This window comes from Pogoniulus pusillus, chromosome 25 (assembly GCF_015220805.1).
Source record: "Pogoniulus pusillus isolate bPogPus1 chromosome 25, bPogPus1.pri, whole genome shotgun sequence".
NCBI lineage: Eukaryota > Metazoa > Chordata > Aves > Piciformes > Lybiidae > Pogoniulus > Pogoniulus pusillus.
Genome location: NC_087288.1, coordinates 8,302,208 through 8,319,466, shown reverse-complemented (window position 1 = coordinate 8,319,466; position 17,259 = coordinate 8,302,208). Strand labels below are relative to the sequence as shown.

The 17,259-nt window shown below is 51.4% G+C and overlaps 1 protein-coding gene across 4 annotated transcripts in view; it reads right to left on the bottom strand.

Annotated features, from left to right (window-relative positions):
* Positions 1-17,259, bottom strand: part of GALNT14 (polypeptide N-acetylgalactosaminyltransferase 14) — a 121,988-nt gene that overhangs the window by 19,277 nt on the left and 85,452 nt on the right. For all 4 annotated transcript variants that reach the window (XM_064164335.1, XM_064164336.1, XM_064164337.1 and 1 more), the window contains 4 exons: positions 15,273-15,394; positions 8,215-8,302; positions 7,468-7,552; positions 5,660-5,763 (listed from right to left, as the gene is read on the bottom strand). In XM_064164335.1, coding sequence (XP_064020405.1) covers positions 5,660-5,763; positions 7,468-7,552; positions 8,215-8,302; positions 15,273-15,394 — 399 coding nt within the window. The remainder of the gene's footprint in view (positions 1-5,659; positions 5,764-7,467; positions 7,553-8,214; positions 8,303-15,272; positions 15,395-17,259) is intronic.

Here is a 17,259-nt window from a genome sequence, read left to right as displayed (position 1 = left end):
CTCTTGGCAGGGAGCTGGATGAAATCCTAGCTGGTGAGGTAGGACAGGTGAGCAGAATGTCTGATCTAATGGGTCCATCTGGTCCTACTGCCTGTGAAGCTACGAATCTGTAGCTACACTGTCAGAAAGCCATGCTCAGACAGAACCAGCACAGAAAACCAATGAAATTAAAATCCTCTTTTCACAGAATCACAGAAACATCCAGGTTGAAAAAGACCCTCAGGATCCCCAAGCCCAACCTAGAACCATACTCTACAAGAGTCACCTTAAACCATGTCCCTAAGCACCACATCCAAACGACCCTTAAACACATCCAGGGTGGGTGACTCAACCATCTCCCTGGGCAGCTCATTCCAGTGCCTGAGACAGAATGGTCTGGGTTGGGAAGGACATCTAGAAGTCATCTAGTCCAACCCCCTCTGCAGTAAGCAGGAACATCCTCCACTAGATCAGGCTGACCATGTGTTGGGAGTACGTGAGCTACGTGTAGCATATATTTACTCCAAGACCACAAATTCCTTTTCACTCCTTCCCCTCACTTGTTTTTAACTACAGAAATCAAGATAGGCCACCTATCATCCTTGCCAACTTATGCTCCTGGCAGTCCCCTCACATTGGCCACCATGAGGCTTACTTGTCCCTAGGTTGGATGTTGGCAAGCCTGTGGTGGGAAGGTCAGTTGGGCAGTAAGGGTAGGAGTCCTCCTCCTCCACTGCCAGCCTGCAAAATTGCCATCCCTCTGAAAACAACTGCACAGCTTCAAGGAGCAAAGGAGAATGACATCCTGGTCACCAGAGTGGAAAAGCATGGAGTAGAGGAGTGAAGTACCCATTGGATAAGGAGTTGGCTGGATAGTCACACTCGGAGAGTTACAGTCAACAGCTCAGTGTCCAAATGGAGACCAGTGATGAGTGGCATCCCTCAGGGGTCAGTACTGGAACTAGAGATGTTCAGCATCTTTGTCAGCAACATGGACAGTGGGATGAGTGCACCCTCAGCAAGCCTGTGGGTGACATCGAGCTGTGTGGCCTGGTTGGTGTGTTGGAGGGAACTGATGCCATTCAGAGGGATTTGGATAGGCTTGAGAGATGGGCCCATGCCAGCCTCATAAAGATCAACAAGGCCAAGTGCAAGGTCCTGAAAGGGTTGGGGTCATCTCAAGCACAAATGCAGACTGGGCAAGGAGTGGCTCAAGAGCAGTCCAGAGGAGAAGGACTTAGGGGTGTCAGTTGATGAGAAACTCCCCATGACCAGCAACAGTCACTGGCAGCCCAGAAGGCAGCTGTGAGCTGGGCTGCATCCAAAGCAGGGAGAGCAGCAGCACTGGGAGGGGATTCTGCCCCTCTGCTCTGCTGAGATCCCACCTGCTCCACCTCCAGTTCTAGTGCCCCAGCACAAGAGGGACATGGAGCTGCTGGAGCAAGTCCACAGGAGGCCACAAAGATGATCAGAGGACTGGAGTACCTCTCACATGGGGACAGGCTGTGAGGATTGGGACTGTTCAGCCTGGAGAAAAGAAGGGTCTGGGGAGACCCTAGAGCAGCCTTCCAGTAATTGAAGGGGCCGGGAGGAACTTTTTACAAGGGCTTGTAGTGATAGGATGAGAGGGAATAGATTGAAGCTTGAGGGGGACAGATTTAGGCTGGAGATTAGGAAGAAATTCTTGACAGTGAGGGTGCTGAGGCACTGGCACAGGTTGCCCAGGGAGGTTGGGGATGTTTCCTCTCTGGAGGTGTTCAAGGCCAGGTTAGATGAAGCTTTGAGCAACCCGCTCTAGTGGAAGGTGTCCCTGCCCATGGCAGGAGGTTGGACCTAGATGATCTTAGAGCTTGTATCTCTAAAGCCACCTGCTCTCAGCACACATGGCTCTGCCATCAGGTACATGTTGCCCTGTTCCCAGTACCCCCACCTGCCCCTGATCTGCTGAAATGGAGGGGCTGGCTCAGCCACAGAGCCTTCTTGCCCTGAAGGGTAGGTCTAAAATTGAGCTAATCCCCAACAGGGGCCAGCAAGGGCTGAGGTGGGAAAGCAGAGTGGGGAGCAGAAGAATTTGTTTCCAGAAATCCCTTCCTCTTCCCTACTGTGCTTACAGGCAAGAGCTACTGCAGCAGCTGGAGCCTCACCACGTTCCCCAGGGCTGGGTATTAACAAAATGTGCCCTTGTGCCATGTCCTGGTGCTATATTGGGAGCAGCCTTAATCACAGCCGCTGGGAAATGAGATTAGGGCAGGATGTGGCTGCTCTAAGCTGCTGTGCTCAGCTCCCCTCACGCGTGGCTGCTGCTCTCCTTTGCCTGTCATCATGCTAGCCTTGCTGCTAGCCCTGCTGTGTGCATCAGAAGGGTGTCCCACAGACAGGACCACGCTGCCAGCCCTGCTGTGTGCATCAGAAGGGTGTCCCATAGACAGGACCACACTACTAGCCCTGCTGTGTGCATCAGAAGGGTGTCCCATAGACAGGACCACACTGCTAGCCCTGCTGTGTGCATCAGAAGGGTGCCCCATAGACAGGACCACACTGCTAGCCCTGCTTCAGATGTGTTGCACCCTGCAAACCCTGCTCCAGTCCCAGCAGAAGCAATTAAAGCAGAGATTTCAGCAGGCAGATATGAGCCTCTGAGCCACCCATGGCAGGTAACGAACAAGGTCTGCAGACAGGCAGCAGAAGAGCTGAGAGTCTTGGGAAGGAGTAAACTGAGGCACCAGTGAAGGCAGAACACAAGAAGAAGTCAGGGGAGCAGGAATCAACAGCATGGTTCAGCTGACCCTCAAGAGATGTCCCCAGGCTGGGTGGCTCCTCTGAGTGGCCTACAGACACAAGCAGTGTGGGCTTGGCCTTAGCTTGGCTAAACACCTGTAGCACTTCTTGCTGGCTTGCAGGTATTTCATCAGGACTCCTTACAGGAGAAGTAATCAATTCAAGCAGTAAAACACCTACAGTGTCCTCCTTCTAACCCTCCCTAACCCTTTCCTCTGCTTTTCCAGAAGTCTCCAGCCCAGGAACACAAGAGGCAGCAGCCATGCTCCTCAGCACCAGAGTTCTGTGACCTCTCAGGACTAGGTGGAGTCACCATCCCTGGACACGTGTGGACATGGCACTTTGGGAGATGGTTTAATGGCCATGGTGGCTGGTGCTGGGTTGATGTTTGGACTGGATGATCTCAGAGGTCTCTTCCAAGCAAAACAATTCCACAACTCTATGACTAAGCTACCAGCAAAGGCAAGCAAGCGTCCAAAATGTGAGCCACTCTCTTAGCTCCTGCTGTCACCTGTCCAGAACTGACTGGGGCCAGGGGGGGCCCAGCTGTCCTTGCTGTGTTCAGAGGAGAGGTGGGACACACTGCCCTCCACTGCTGCACCAGTGGGACCTGCAGCTGTGAGCTGGGCACGTCCCTGCTTTTGGCACAGCCATGCCCTGAGAGACTCACACCAAGCCTCACACCTGCCCTTTGGCACAGCCATGCCCTGAGAGACTCACACCAAGCCTCACACCTGCCCTTTGGCACAGCCATGCCCTGAGAGACTCACACCTTCACTTTGGTACACCAATGCCTGGAGACAGCCTCACACCTGCCTTTTGGCATAGCCATGGCCTGAGAGACTCACTCCTTCTCTTTGACACACTGATGCCCTGTGGCAGCCTCACACCTGCCCTTTGGCACATCAGTGCCCCAGGACAGCCTTACACCTCACAGCACAGCCACATTTGGTTGGGACCAGCCTGCCAGGGCATTGTAGCAGTAAGATGAACCTCCCATGGCAGGTGGGCCAGAACCACATGTAAGGAACATGGTGCTTGCCATCACAGAGCATCACCCAGCTGCTGGATGGAGCTTCCCTGGAGGACAGGCTGCCCTGTCACTGCTCACCTCCCAGGAGCACCTCAGGCTGCTGCTGTCAGAGATGGGTGACAAGCAGAGACAGACAGCAGGTCCCTCTCCTCCTGTCTAGTTCCCTTCTCCAACGCTTTGCTTGGACCACTGATCCAGCAGAGGAGGTAGGAGAGCTGTCACTCCCCTCCCAGTGCCACCCTACTCAGAGATGCAGATGCTTTGGGTCAGTCTGGTGGCAAGAGAGACAGAGACTGAGAGAAAGCATGAAAGAGAGAGCCCTTACTGCACAGTGAGATATGAACAAATGGAAGTTTTTAAGACCAGGCTGCATGGGGCTCTGAGCAACCTGGTCTAGTGGGAGGTGTCCCTCTTCATGGCAAGGGGATTGGAGCTGGATGATCATCTTTGAGGTCCCTCCCAAACCTGACAACTCTGTGATTCTGTGAAATATGGCAGGGGAAAAAGGCAGGTGAAGGAAACAGCTGTGCTGGGCAGTGGTAAGGCATTGCCAGGCAGCAGCATCTGTCCTCTAGAGTGACTGACAGCAAGGCTGCATGCATTAAGACATGAGATCTTTCCTTCCCTCCTCAGTGGACATGCTCCCCAGAGGTGTCAGCCATTCAAGCCAGGTTCTCTCTGTTTCCCTGCCACTCAGTGCCTTCCCCTCCTTTCAGACATAGTCTGCCACTTTGATCTGCAGCATCACTGTGGCTTCAAAGAGGCAACAGCCCAACCTCACCCATCTCTCTTTGACAGGGGACAAGGGACAGGCTGGCATCTCTTTCATGTGCCCTTCTCAAGTTTGCATGCAGGAGATTTCTTAATGCCCATCCTTCCCCCTGAGAACGGGCAGAAGGGACTGAATTGAGGGCAGCTCTTAGCCTGGCTTTTTGTCACGCAAGAAAAGTGGCAGAGTCTAGGAGAGCCCAGCAGTGCCACCATCCCCAGAGGTGTTCAAGAAACACGTGGATGTGGCACTCTGGGACGTGGTTCAACTGCCATGGTGGTGTTAGGTCGATGGTTGAAGATCTTAGAAGTCTTTTCCACCCAAAACAATTCCATGGTTCAGCCATGCAGGAACAGAGAAACAGCCATGTCACTTTGTCACCTGCCTGCGGCATGCCGATGGAGCTACTGTCTCAGGCACTCAGCAAACTCAAGGAGGCCTTGATGGCTCAGCTCAGGGCTTTGAACTGCTGTCATCAGACAGCATTTTTAATGAGGATTTTAACGACAGCATTATTAATGAGGAAAGGGATGGGGGGGGGTGTGGTGTTCTCTCATCTGTGGGTAACACCAAAGCTGAAAAGCTCTGTGGGTTAGAGTACTTCCCTAGAGAAAATCACAGCAGCTTTAAGGGCAGGGAGATCCAAGTGTCAACAACTGCTTGCTTCCTATCATTCATTTAGGAACAAGTTCTGTACCATGAGGGGAGTGGAACACTGGAGCAGGTTGTCCAAGGAGGTAGTTTGGGCCCCATCCCTGGAGATATTCAAGATGAGATTCAACAGGGCTCTGGAAAACCTGATCTAGTTGAGGATGCCCCTGCTGACTGCAGAGAGGGTTGGACTGGATGACCTCTGGAGGTCCTCTCCAACCCAGACCAAAATTCCCTGCCTTTTCAAAGACAAAGATGAAGTAGTGGTGATTCTGTGATTCATGACTGTTGGGTTCCTGACTCACTTGAGGCCATAAGCTCTGAGTTTAAGTAAGGGAAACCATGGCTAGCATTCAAAGCCCAGCCCAGAGTGACCTTGTATCCAGCTGGCACAACTCGGGAAGAGAAGCCAACACAACAAGGCACAGGGGGGAACAAGAGTGACTCACCAAAGTTCTCCCCACCCCAGATGTCCATGGCGCTGTCGTACTTCCCCAGGTGGTTGAACCAGGCTTTGTCGATCACAAACAGCCCCCCAGCAATGATGGGAGTCCTGCAGGAAGGGAAGAGGGGACACACTCTCAAACACTGCTGCAGCTCCCGGATGCACAGAAGCAGCTCTTCCCTTTGCCTCCTCTTCCACCGTCAGGACCTGACCTATGCATCTCCTCCTCACCAAACAAGAACACCATACTTCAAAAAGCATCTGAGCTTTTCTTTTGGCTTGCCTTGGTATTTGGCTGTCAGTCACTGAATTGCCTGGTACTTAATGACTGGGCTAATGCACCTGCCAGCACAATTCCTCCAAGACCCAAGTTCGCAGCCCTGATTGTAGGCTTCGGCATCACAAAGGCACTTAGCACTCAGGGGGGTTGTTCGCTCAGAAGGGCTTTTTGCCTGCAGCCAGCCCATTAAGAGACCACTCCACTGGGGAGAGGAAGGCAGAGCCAATTCAGAAGGGCTTTTTAAAAGCCATGGCTAGCTGTGTGCTGGTTATTGCAAAACAGAGCTATTTCCATTCTCCAAATCAGCTAACAAAAGCAGGCAGAGAAGGCTTGTGGAGGAGGGGACGGCAGGCCCAGAGCACAGCTCGTGGAGCTGGCACAAGTCCCATCTCTGTTCGATTGCAGACAGTGTAGGTGCCTTAGTGTGGCCATGTGGGAAGCTGGGGTGGCTGCCATGCCCAGGCTAGCTTCCATAGTGCCCTACACGGCAGAGCAGCTGGGGGGTGAGTGTCAAGTGGAGGAGGGCAGTCTCTCTCCGGTGGTGCACAGTAATAAGACAGGGAACAATGGATCAAACTGGAACATAGAAAGTTTCACCTCAAGACGAGGAGAAACTCCTTTACAGTGAGGGTGACAGAGCACTGGAACAGGCTGCTCAGAGACGTTGTGGAGTCTCCTTCTCTGGAGCCTTACAAAACGCTCCTGGATGCATTCCTGTGTAGCCTGCCCTAGGTGCACTTGCTTTTGGCAGGGGGTTGGACTCCAGAATCTTTGGACGTCCCTTCCAACCCCTAACATTCTGTCATTCTGTGAATGCAAGGTGGGCCTTTGGGAACCCAGTGAGAAGCCCTGCTAATAACAGCACCCTAAGGAGCAGCAGTGCTTTGCTCCCCTGCAAGCTTTCTAAGGCCCTGAGCTTCCTCCAACAGTTGGTATGCCCCACACCACACATCATGGTGCTCCGTGGCTGGGGAGGCAGACACCAGCACTAGGCTTGGGGCCAGGAGAGATTTTCCAGCATAAGGTAGGATCCCTTCCATCCCACAGCATGAGGACAGATGGCAGCTCTCCTGCTCAGTTTCACTATCCCTCCTGTACATCCTGAATTTCTGAGGAGCCCTCAGCAAGGTCCAGAAGAGCAGCACTGATCTGGAAAAGTTGGACCAGACACCACCTTTTTACCAAGTGGGCTGAGAATGCTGCCTTCATTTTAAGTCATAGCTGAGCTGAGAGAAGCACGAGCCTAGAGCACTGAGCTTTCTCCCTAGCCATATTCAGTCCCCTTACCACTCCCAAAACAAAAGTCTTCCTAAATATTCCCCTCCTACCTTTGCAGCACCCTCAGGCTTCACTGCTGGGAGGTGAAGCTGCCCTGCAAAACTCACACTAGCCAGGTGCTCACTACAGGCATCAGCTCAGAGCTGTCCTGGAAGCAGCATCCCACTGCTGTGCAGCATGGTGACACAAGTGAGGTCAGATGAGATGCCTGTCACACCCTGCGCTCCTTGAGCGCCTCCCTCCTCTTGACTTACTTAATAGGTTCGGTGGGATCCAGCCGCTTCACTTTCTGCTCTGGGGAAAGCTGCTCCCACTTGAAATGCAGACTCCAGTCAAAACCTAAAAGCAAAGCAGAGAAGTGCCATGGGGAAAGCAGACATAGGTATGTAGGAAGAGGCAATATAGGCTGCAGCAGACATGCCTGTTGGAGTATTTTCTCCACTTCCAAATGACAAGCCATAGAGATGCAGGCCTTGGGAGGAGAATCCAAAGACTATAACCTATTTTACCACAGCCTATGAACCAGGAATAGCACGTTGCATGACAATGGCAAAGTCAAACACTCCAAAGGCAGGAAAAGTCAGGATGAAAGCTGCTGCTGAAGCCTCACTTTGTCCCCCTGTGCCCACAGACACACGCTCTGATGGATATTATGTGCTACAAATTGCACAGGCATACTAATAAGGGCTACAGTGACATCCTCCATTTGTTGCCTAGACGTCCCTCATCTCCTCTTGTCAGCAGCCCAGCTTTCAATGCTGCCAAGGGTGGCTTCACCGTGACCCCTCTTTCCTGCTTGACTGCCTTTATCCAGTGTAGCAAACACCATTCCTCACGCCATGCTCACCTGTCTCGAAAATAGCCTGAAGGCATCCAGCGGGGAGCACTCCGCAGTGCTAATGTGCTTTGTGCAAGAGAGCAGGAGCCACCAGCTCCTCATGCCACTGCATGTTCACACCACAGGATGGGCACCCACAAGGCATCATGAGGCTTGAACTTACCTCCTCTGAGGTCTGATGAAGCTGCCACATAGGCAAAAGTGTCCAAATTGATGATGTCAATAATGGGACTGACCACTCGAGTAGGATCCTGGAAAGCAGAAGGGAAATGACCCACAACTTCAGACCATGCTGCTCACTCTGGTCAAGGGGTGCTCTGAACTCCTGGAGACACTAAATGGCTGGAAATCTGGGTGACATTCAGGTTTCTCAGGGACCAGCACCCATCACCATCTCCACCTCCCCAAGCCATCACTATATATAATCAAGGAAATAATGGCAGCAGCACGAAGTGGCAGAGACATTGCTGGGAGCCTAGGAAGGCAGGCACCACCTCTCCTGGGAAGAAGGAATGTGTGCTGCTGGGCTGCTGAGGTAGCATCTCACTAGCTTTGGCTTCACTCTCAGTCTCTCTCTCCACAGGCTGTGCATGTGTTCTGCACTCAACTCAGCTGATGTGAAGCTCCAGCTGCTCTTCCTCCCTTCACTGACATGTTTCCCTATCACCTCTTCTAAATACTTCTCATTCCAGAGTCATGGAATTGTTCTGCTGGAGAAGATCTCCAAGACCATCAACCCAACACCACCACAGCCATTAAATCATGTCCCAAAGTGTCAGGGCTACAGGTTTCTTGAACACTTCCAGGGATGGTGACTCCACCATCTCTCTGGGCAGCCTCCTCCAATTTCTGTCCACTCTTGCAGGACAGATTTTCTTCCTAATCTCCAACCTAAACCTTCCATGGAACAATTCCAGGACATTTCCTCTCATCTTATTCCCTGATATGAGTGAGAAGAGACCAACTCCCACAGTCAGCCCCAACCAGGCAATTGAAATGGCAGAGGAAGAAAGTCAGTCACACACATAGAATCACAGAATGCTTCTGGTTGGAAGGGACCTCCAAAGGCCATCTAGTCCAACCCCCCTGCAGTCAAGCAATGACATCCTCCATTAGATCAGATTGCTCAAAGCTTTGTCAAGCCTCACCTTGAATATCTCAAGGGATGGGGCTTCAACTATCCCTCTGAGCAATCTGCTCCAGTGTTCCACACTCTCATGGCAAAGAATTTGTTCCTAACATCCTACCTAAATCTCTTATTTCAAACCATTGCTCTCATCCTATCACTGCAGGCCTTTGCAAACAGTCTCTCTGCAGCCTCCTTGAAGCCCCCTTCAGGAACTGGCAGGCTGCTATTAGGTCTCCCTGGAGCATTCTCTTCTGCAGGCTGAACAACCCCAGCTTCCCCAGCCTGACCTCATAGGAGAGATGCTTCAACCCCATGATCATTTTCATGGCCCTCCTCTGGACCTGCTCTTTCACCCCCATGTCCTTCCTCTGTTGAGGGCACCAGAGCTGGATGCAGGACTTCAGGTGCACAGACCTCTGTGATACAATCACAGTTTTGTCCAAGGTGTAAGAGGGTTAAACAAAAAAAAAAAAATCTGAATTATCTTGACTGGTTGGTGGTGATTTAATTAACATCCTGTTATGGGCAAAGAGATTATAGGAACAGTTAGGAAGAAAATCTGCTACATGAGGAAGAGTCTCCAACAGCTTAGACTGGTCTCTTATCTCCCTTTTTCTTTTCAACAATCCCAAACTCCAATTATAGCTCAAACTCGAAGCTTTTACCCTCCCCAGATCAAATCGTTTCTCACAGCCATGCAAAAGGAAGCACACAGGGGGCTGGAGAAGACTTTGGTTTGGAAATTAGTCCTAACAAAGGAGTATTCAAATGCAGCTGTAGGAAGAGTAACCAAAGGGCCTGAGCTGGGAGCTGGACCAGAGCTCAGGTTTTCCAGATGAATGTGACAAAGACTTGGCATTTCCATAACAACCTGATGTCGTGGAGAAACTCCAGTCACGTCCCAGCAGGATGAGACTTTCACCCTGGAGTAGCTTCTGCACAGCATCCCTCAGACTGCCAGAGCTCAACAAACCCAAGCAGCCTTTATATGCCTCAAGGCAGGGGAAAGGTTCTAAGCAAAGCATCTCTCTGTCTTGCATGCTGAACACTGCATGGAATTAGATGATACCCAGTCGTTCAAAACTTGCTCCTCAAGCATCTTACTGGTGAGCACTTCTAACTAGCCCACACTCATCCCCAGTTATGGTTCCACACCCCTACTCATTGCACAGCACAACTTCTTGCAAGGAAATCCCCTTCACCTCCTGTCTGTGTTTGTTGTGGGAACACCACCATGTATGAGAGCTTTCTTCTAGCAGCTGTCAGTCCTTCAGATGGCTGCCATAAAGGTGAGGCTGCAAACCATAGGATCATAGAATCAACCCGGTTGGAAGAGACCTCCAAGCTTATCCAGTCCAACCTAGCACCCAGCCCTAGACAATCAACCAGACCATGGCACTAAGTGCCTCATCCAGGCTTTGCTTCAACATCTCCAGGGACAGCGACTCCACCACCTCCCTGGGCAGCCCATTCCAATGGCAATTAACTCTCTCTATGAAGAACTTCCATCCTACATTAAGCCTATATTAAAAGAAACATCTTCACTGAAAGGGCTTCCTGGGGAGGTGGTAGAAACCCCATCCCTGGAGGTGTTTCAAAGAGACAGAGATGCGGTGCTGGGGGACACGGTTTAGGAGAAGCCTTGGAAGAGTTACGTAATGGTAGGACTTGATGACCTTCAAGGTCTTTTCCAACCAAAACTATTGTATGATTACTGCAGAGTGCAAGCACTGAAACAAAGACTGGCCTCTTATTGACACCCACCCTTCAGATTTCATAAACATCAATAAGATCTCTTGGTCTTCTCTAGGCTAAACGGCCCCAGGTCTGTCAGTCTTTCTTCTTTATCAGACAGAAAACCCAGTCCCTTCCTCATACTTGTAGCTCTCCATCAAACTCTCTCCAGTATTTCCCTGTCCCTCTTGAAATGGGGACACAATACTCCAGATGTGGTCTCACCAGAGCAGAGTAGAGGGGAAGAAAGCTCCGTGTGGTGCTCAAGAGGCACCTTCACGCATGCCCATGGTGGTGGTCCAGTGGCACACAAACTCCAGCACTTTTCACCATGGCAAGGTGAAGTCTGCCCAAGAAAATGAGCCAGCAGCAATGGCCGGGGTGGCTGGTGCTGGCCAGAGCCACCCGCTGCTCCTTTGCATGATGATTCAATGGAAATAGCTCAAAGCTGACAGCTCCTGGGAGCAACACGGTAAGGAAACGCTTTTTCTAGGCAGCTAATCCTCCTGGAAGTGGCGGGACAGGGAAGTCTCCTCTGAAGCACAGCCTGAAGGTGGCAGCAGTAACATTTCATACACTTCACTGGATCAATATTTTAACCCTGATGGAATGGATGGGTACAACGAGGAGGAGGAAACCAAGGACCTCTGCCCTTATCCTGCAGCTTCTGCGTGGAGTTACAAAGCGAGCAAGCAGGACTCCATTTGCTTTGCAAGTCCTCAGCACAGTAAGTCTGCCTCACTGCCTGTGCTGCAAGGCACTGGGCAGGGTGAGAGCAGCATGAGCAGCCGTGCAAGCTTGCAGACTGCCCTGCTTCCAGCTGGAGAAAGCTCGAACCCAGAGGAGCAAAATAAAAACAAGTTTATGGAGGTAACCTCTGTTTGATGCTGTATTCAGCCCACAATGCAGTGAAACTCCTACAGCAGTGTCACAAGTGGCATCTATGTGCACCCACCCCATGGGTGCTGGACATGGGGCACTGCCCTGGAGCTGCACAGCAAGGCAGCTCTGCCTGCTCCCTTCCTGCTGTCACCACTCTTCTTCTCCTACCAGAACATACCAAAAGCTCCACCTGGCAAAGAAGCAGCTGCTCTGGATATTCCTCACCAAAATAGAGCAGGGCTTCAGCAGAGGACAAGGAATGCCAGCCTTAAAACACCTCAGAGGAACAGTGACCCAGTGGAATTTTGTGGTGGATCCCACCCTGGGGCAGACCAGCCACGAGGCTCAAGTGGAGTGTCACAGCACATGTTATCGTTCCAGCAGAGCTGAGATCCATCACATAATAAAGGCAATCTCCATTATACTGCCATGCATCAGCAGCCCTGTGGTCCAGCCTACAAACTGCAGCTGGGACCTCTCCAGTGTTGTATCACACAGTATCACCAAGGTTGGAAGAGACCTCACAGATCATCAAGTCCAACCCTTTACCACAGAGCTCAAGGCTAGACCATGGCACCAAGTGCCACGTCCAATCCTGCCTTGAACAGCCCCAGGGACGGCGACTCCACCACCTCCCCGGGCAGCCCATTCCAGTGTCAAATCACTCTCTCAGTGAAGAACTTTCTCCTCACCTCAAGCCTAAATCTCCCCTGGCATAGCTTGAGGCTGTGTTGGCCACTCTAGGAGCATTAAGTGCACTCACCCACCACAAGAGTGACCTGACCTGGTACTGTGCCCCACTTTCCCCTGTGCCATCGCTGCTGGACACAAGGCACACACAGCCCAGCCAGCACAGCTATCCCACAGCAGATGTGAAAACCAGAATGCCTTGCATAAGGGGCAGCATGAACACCAGCCAAGCAGGTTCCTCCACAGTCCACTGCTTCAGCTTGCCCTTGCTCCAACAAAATTCATTAGCTTTAAAATGACTGAGTATTAAATGCAAGCACTTGGGAGCCAGAGGTATCACAGTATTATCAGGGTTGGAAGAGACCTCACAGATCATCAAGTCCAACCCTTTACCACAGAGCTCAAGGCTAGACCATGGCACCAAGTGCCACGTCCAATCTTGCCTTGAACAGCAAGGGTGGAGGAACAACACACAGCAACAAGAAAGGACCACAGCACAGAATTACAGAATCATAGAATGGCCTGGGATGAAAGGTACCTCCAAAGGTCATCCAGTCCAACCCTCTCTGCAATCAGCAGACTAGATCAGGTTGCCCAGAGCACCGTTGAACCTCACCTTGAATATCTTCAAGGATGGAGCCTCAACTACCTCCTTGGACAACCTGTTGCAGTGTTCCCCTACTCTCACAGCGCAGAACTTGCTCCTAACATCCAATCTAAAGAGCAGATGCTCTTCTGCTCCATACTGGAGATGAAGGTTTCATCCTCTGCACCATCCCAGCAGGTGACCAACAGAAAGCTGCCTCTGCCTCGAGCGCCAAGGCGCCAGGAGGCTCCGTGCGCACGTCTGGTGAGCGAGTCGCCAGGGGCGGCTGTCATTGTCTGCTCCAAAATCAGCAGAATTTAAATCCTATTAAATCAATTTATTAGCACTTAATTTGCATGAAATTAAATTCGGCCCCTATTCAAGGAGCTGTCACTCCCTGAAATCATCACTGCTGAGCATTCCACAGCAGCCTAATTGAAACCTGGGCTGCAGCACTGCCCAGCGACTCCCCTTTCACCACGCAACCTGTGCTTGCCGCTTAACGCCCCGCTGCTCTGGGAGACACCTTGTCCCACCCACCCACCTGCTCTCCCTGTCAAGGAGACAACCTTACCTGGTCCCTGGAGGAAGCAAGTACTGCAAAGTCACTTTGCACCCTGAAAGTTCATTGCTTTCTTACTCAGGTGCCTGCATGCAGTTGGTGGTTACCACACTGTACCATACGACACCACATCACATCACAGAATACATTCGTTTGGGAGACACCTCACAAACCATCCAGGCCAACCCTTGACCCAGCACTGAAGGGTCAACACTAAACCATGGCCCTAAATGCAAGGTCCACAGACTGCTTAAACACCTCTAGGGATGGTGAATCCATCATTGCCTCAGGCAGACCATTCCAATGTTTGAGAACCCTTCCAGTGAAGAAATATTTCCTAACATCCAGCCTGAACCTCCCCTGGTGCAGCCTGGGATCATTTCCTATGGTCCTATCTCTAGACACGAAGGAGAGGAGGCTGCCCTCTCCTTGCTCCAACCTCCCTTCAGGTAGTTGTAGAGAGCAATGAGGTCTGCACTCAGCCTCCTCTTCTCCAGACTGAACAATCCCAGTTTCCTCAACTGCTCCTCGTAGCCAGTGTGCTCCAGACCCTTCTCCAGCCTCAGGGCCCTTCTCTGGACATGCTCCAGCCCCTCAATGTCCTTCCTGTAGTGAGGGGGTCTAGAACTGAACACAAGCCTCGAGGTGTGGCCTCACCAGTGCTGAGCACAGGGAGATGATCACCTCCCTGTCCCTGTTTCTGATACATGCCAGGATGCCACTGGCTTTCTCAGCCACCAGAGCACACTACTGGCTCATGTTCAGCTGACTGTCAACCGATACCTTCATGTCCCTCTCTAACTCATACAACAGAATGGTCTGGGCTGCAAGGGACCACAGAATTGTTTTGGTTGGACAAAGACCTTTTATGTCACTGAGTCACAGTATCACAGTATCATCAGGGTTGGAAGAGACCTCACAGATCATCAAGTCCAACCCTTTACCACAGAGCTCAAGGCTAGACCATGGCACCAAGTGCCACGTCCAATCTTGTCTTGAACAGCTCCAAGGACGGCCATTCTCTAACTCTGCAAAGCCTGGTCCTAAACTACATCCATCAGCACCCCATCTTTGAAACACATCTATGGAGGGGGATGCAACCACCTTTTTAGGCAGCCTGCTCCACTGCTTGACAGCCCTTTCTGGAAGTAATTTTCTTCTGCTCCAACTTGAACCCCTCCTGGAGCAACATGAGATAATTTTTTCTTCTATCACTCTTACTAGGGAGAAGAGACCAATCTCTTCCTCACACCAGCCTCCTTTCAGGGAGTTGTAGAGAGCAATGAGGTGTTCCCTCAGCCTCTTTTTCTCCAGGCTAAACTGGCCCAGTTCCCTCAGCTGCTTCTCACCTAACTCATCACCAAGCTTTGCTGCCCTGCTCTGGACACACTTCAGCACCTCAAAACCCTGTATTTGAGGTGTGGCTTCACCAGTCCTGAATCCAAGGTGATGATTTCTGACCCACTCCTGCTGGCCACACTATTGCTGATCCCAGCCGTAAAGAGCATCTAGTTCCAGAACCCTTGCGACAGGTTTGCACAACGTTGGTTGTGCTGTTATGCCTACCGAGAGGGAAAAGGAGGTGGACACCAGCCAGGCACGCCCTGAGGGTGGCCATGCTCTCCTCAGAGCACTCACCTCTTTGATCCTCTGCAGCAGAGGGAGCAGCCAGTCCTTATTCACCTCGCAGTGGCTGTCCAGGAAGGTCAGGACTCCTGCTTGTGCCACATCTGCCCCTCGGATGCGGGACCGGATCAGACCTGTTCAGGGACACATCACATCAGCTGCCACCCAGGTGGTTGGGCAACGTCCTTGGGCTCCTCCAGCACTGTCTCCTGCACTTGCACATCTCCTGGGTAGTGACCGAGCCAAGCCCCATTTGGATAAAACACAGCTTGGGTTCACTGCCTCCTCTTCCCTCAGTGCTGCAAGGCACAGCAACTGTTTCCCAAGGTCACCAAAGCAAATAAATGGCTCCAATTAAATTAATGATTTATGGCACTTATGCCAATCCTTAATTTGTGCAATTATTTCTCCTGTCACCTTCTGGGGCAAAACATGACTTGAAATGCTTCTGTAACCCTTTGCAGGTAATAAATCTAATGCAGACCTAAGTCAGTGGGAAGTGAGTCAAGGGAGCTGAGGATGGGAACAGACCAAGCCAGAACCAGGCTTTTCTTTCCCTCACTGTGCCCCTTTCCATGGTCCAGTGTCCCCCCAGGTCTCTCCCCCACCCTGGAAGCACTGTTGATGTGCAGCTCTAGGGGAACACATTTCCCACAGAGGAAAGAAGGTTGACTCTCAAGGTCCTTACAGCCTGCTTGGCTCATCAAGGCCCTGATGGTGAACTTAGAGTCCTTCAGAACTGGAGATGGATTGCTGCTCTCATGAGAGACAAAGCTGAACTGAGAAGCAGGTCATGGAAAACAGCTGTACACACAGATTTCACACCAGACTCACTGACAAAGATCACTGCTTTTAAAGGTGCTCTGTGTCTATTTATACAGGAGCCAACCAGCTCTGCAATACTCCTGCCTGCAGTCCATGCTCCAGTGAACTGCAGTCTAAGAACACAAACAAACTCTGGAGGACAGAGTTTGGCAGACAGAAGGACAGGCAGGCTGCTCAAGGGGAGCAGAGCTTCTCAGTGAAGGAGCAAAAAGTGTTAGCATCAGGAGAGCTGGGGGCAAATAAAGAGAGATGGAAGGATTTGGGGAGCAGCCACCCCTCTGATCCATGAAGGTGGTCACTGACTTTTATATAAGAACTCCCCAAAGGAAAGGGGCCAAGGAACAGCCTCTGAGCAGGAGAGAGAGGGACAGGAGAATGAAGCCTGGAGCAGCCCAGCATGTGCCAAGGTTGCCTCCTGCAATGAGGTTGTCTGTCTCTAACTTCTAAAACCCTGTGGGTAGGCACAGTCTCCTCTATCCTCCTCAGCCCTCCCCAAATCATCTCAGGTTCCAAGGGACACAGCTTCAGCAACCTACTAAATGAGGCAAGTCCTCCAGGCTGGATTTTCAAATCCTGGCTGCTTTAAGAGCATCACCACCTCCAGGCCCATCCAGTGTAGGGGTGAGCACATATGTCCCCCAATTACACAGGAGAAAAGGGTGAGGAGCAGATGTAGACCTCGGGAGACTTCCCATACTCTCCTGCTAACACAGACATGTTTCTTCCACCCACTGGGGATGATGCTACCACAAACACCAGACTTGTGGAGCTGAAATCTGCACAAAGCTCCCCACTCTCCCTAGTGTGACAGACACCTAGGCTCAACCCTTCAGTTTCCAGCATGAAAACACTTCTTTGACTGTAGTTTTCTTGCTGCTGCACAGCAGGATTGGGAAGCACCTACCCAGGCTAAGAGGAGCTGGAAAATCAGAATAATTTTGCTTGGAAGAGACCTTTAAGATCATCCAGTCCAACCATTAACCCAGCACTATCAGGTCACCACTAAACCATAGCTTTCAGCACCACATCTTCATGACTTTGAAATCATTCCAGGGAGGGTGATTCCACCACTTTCCTGGGCAGCCTGTTCCAGGGCTTGATAACCCCTGTGAGGTAAAAATTGTTCCTAATATCCAATGTTAACCTCCTCTAGCACAGCTTAAGGTCATTTCCT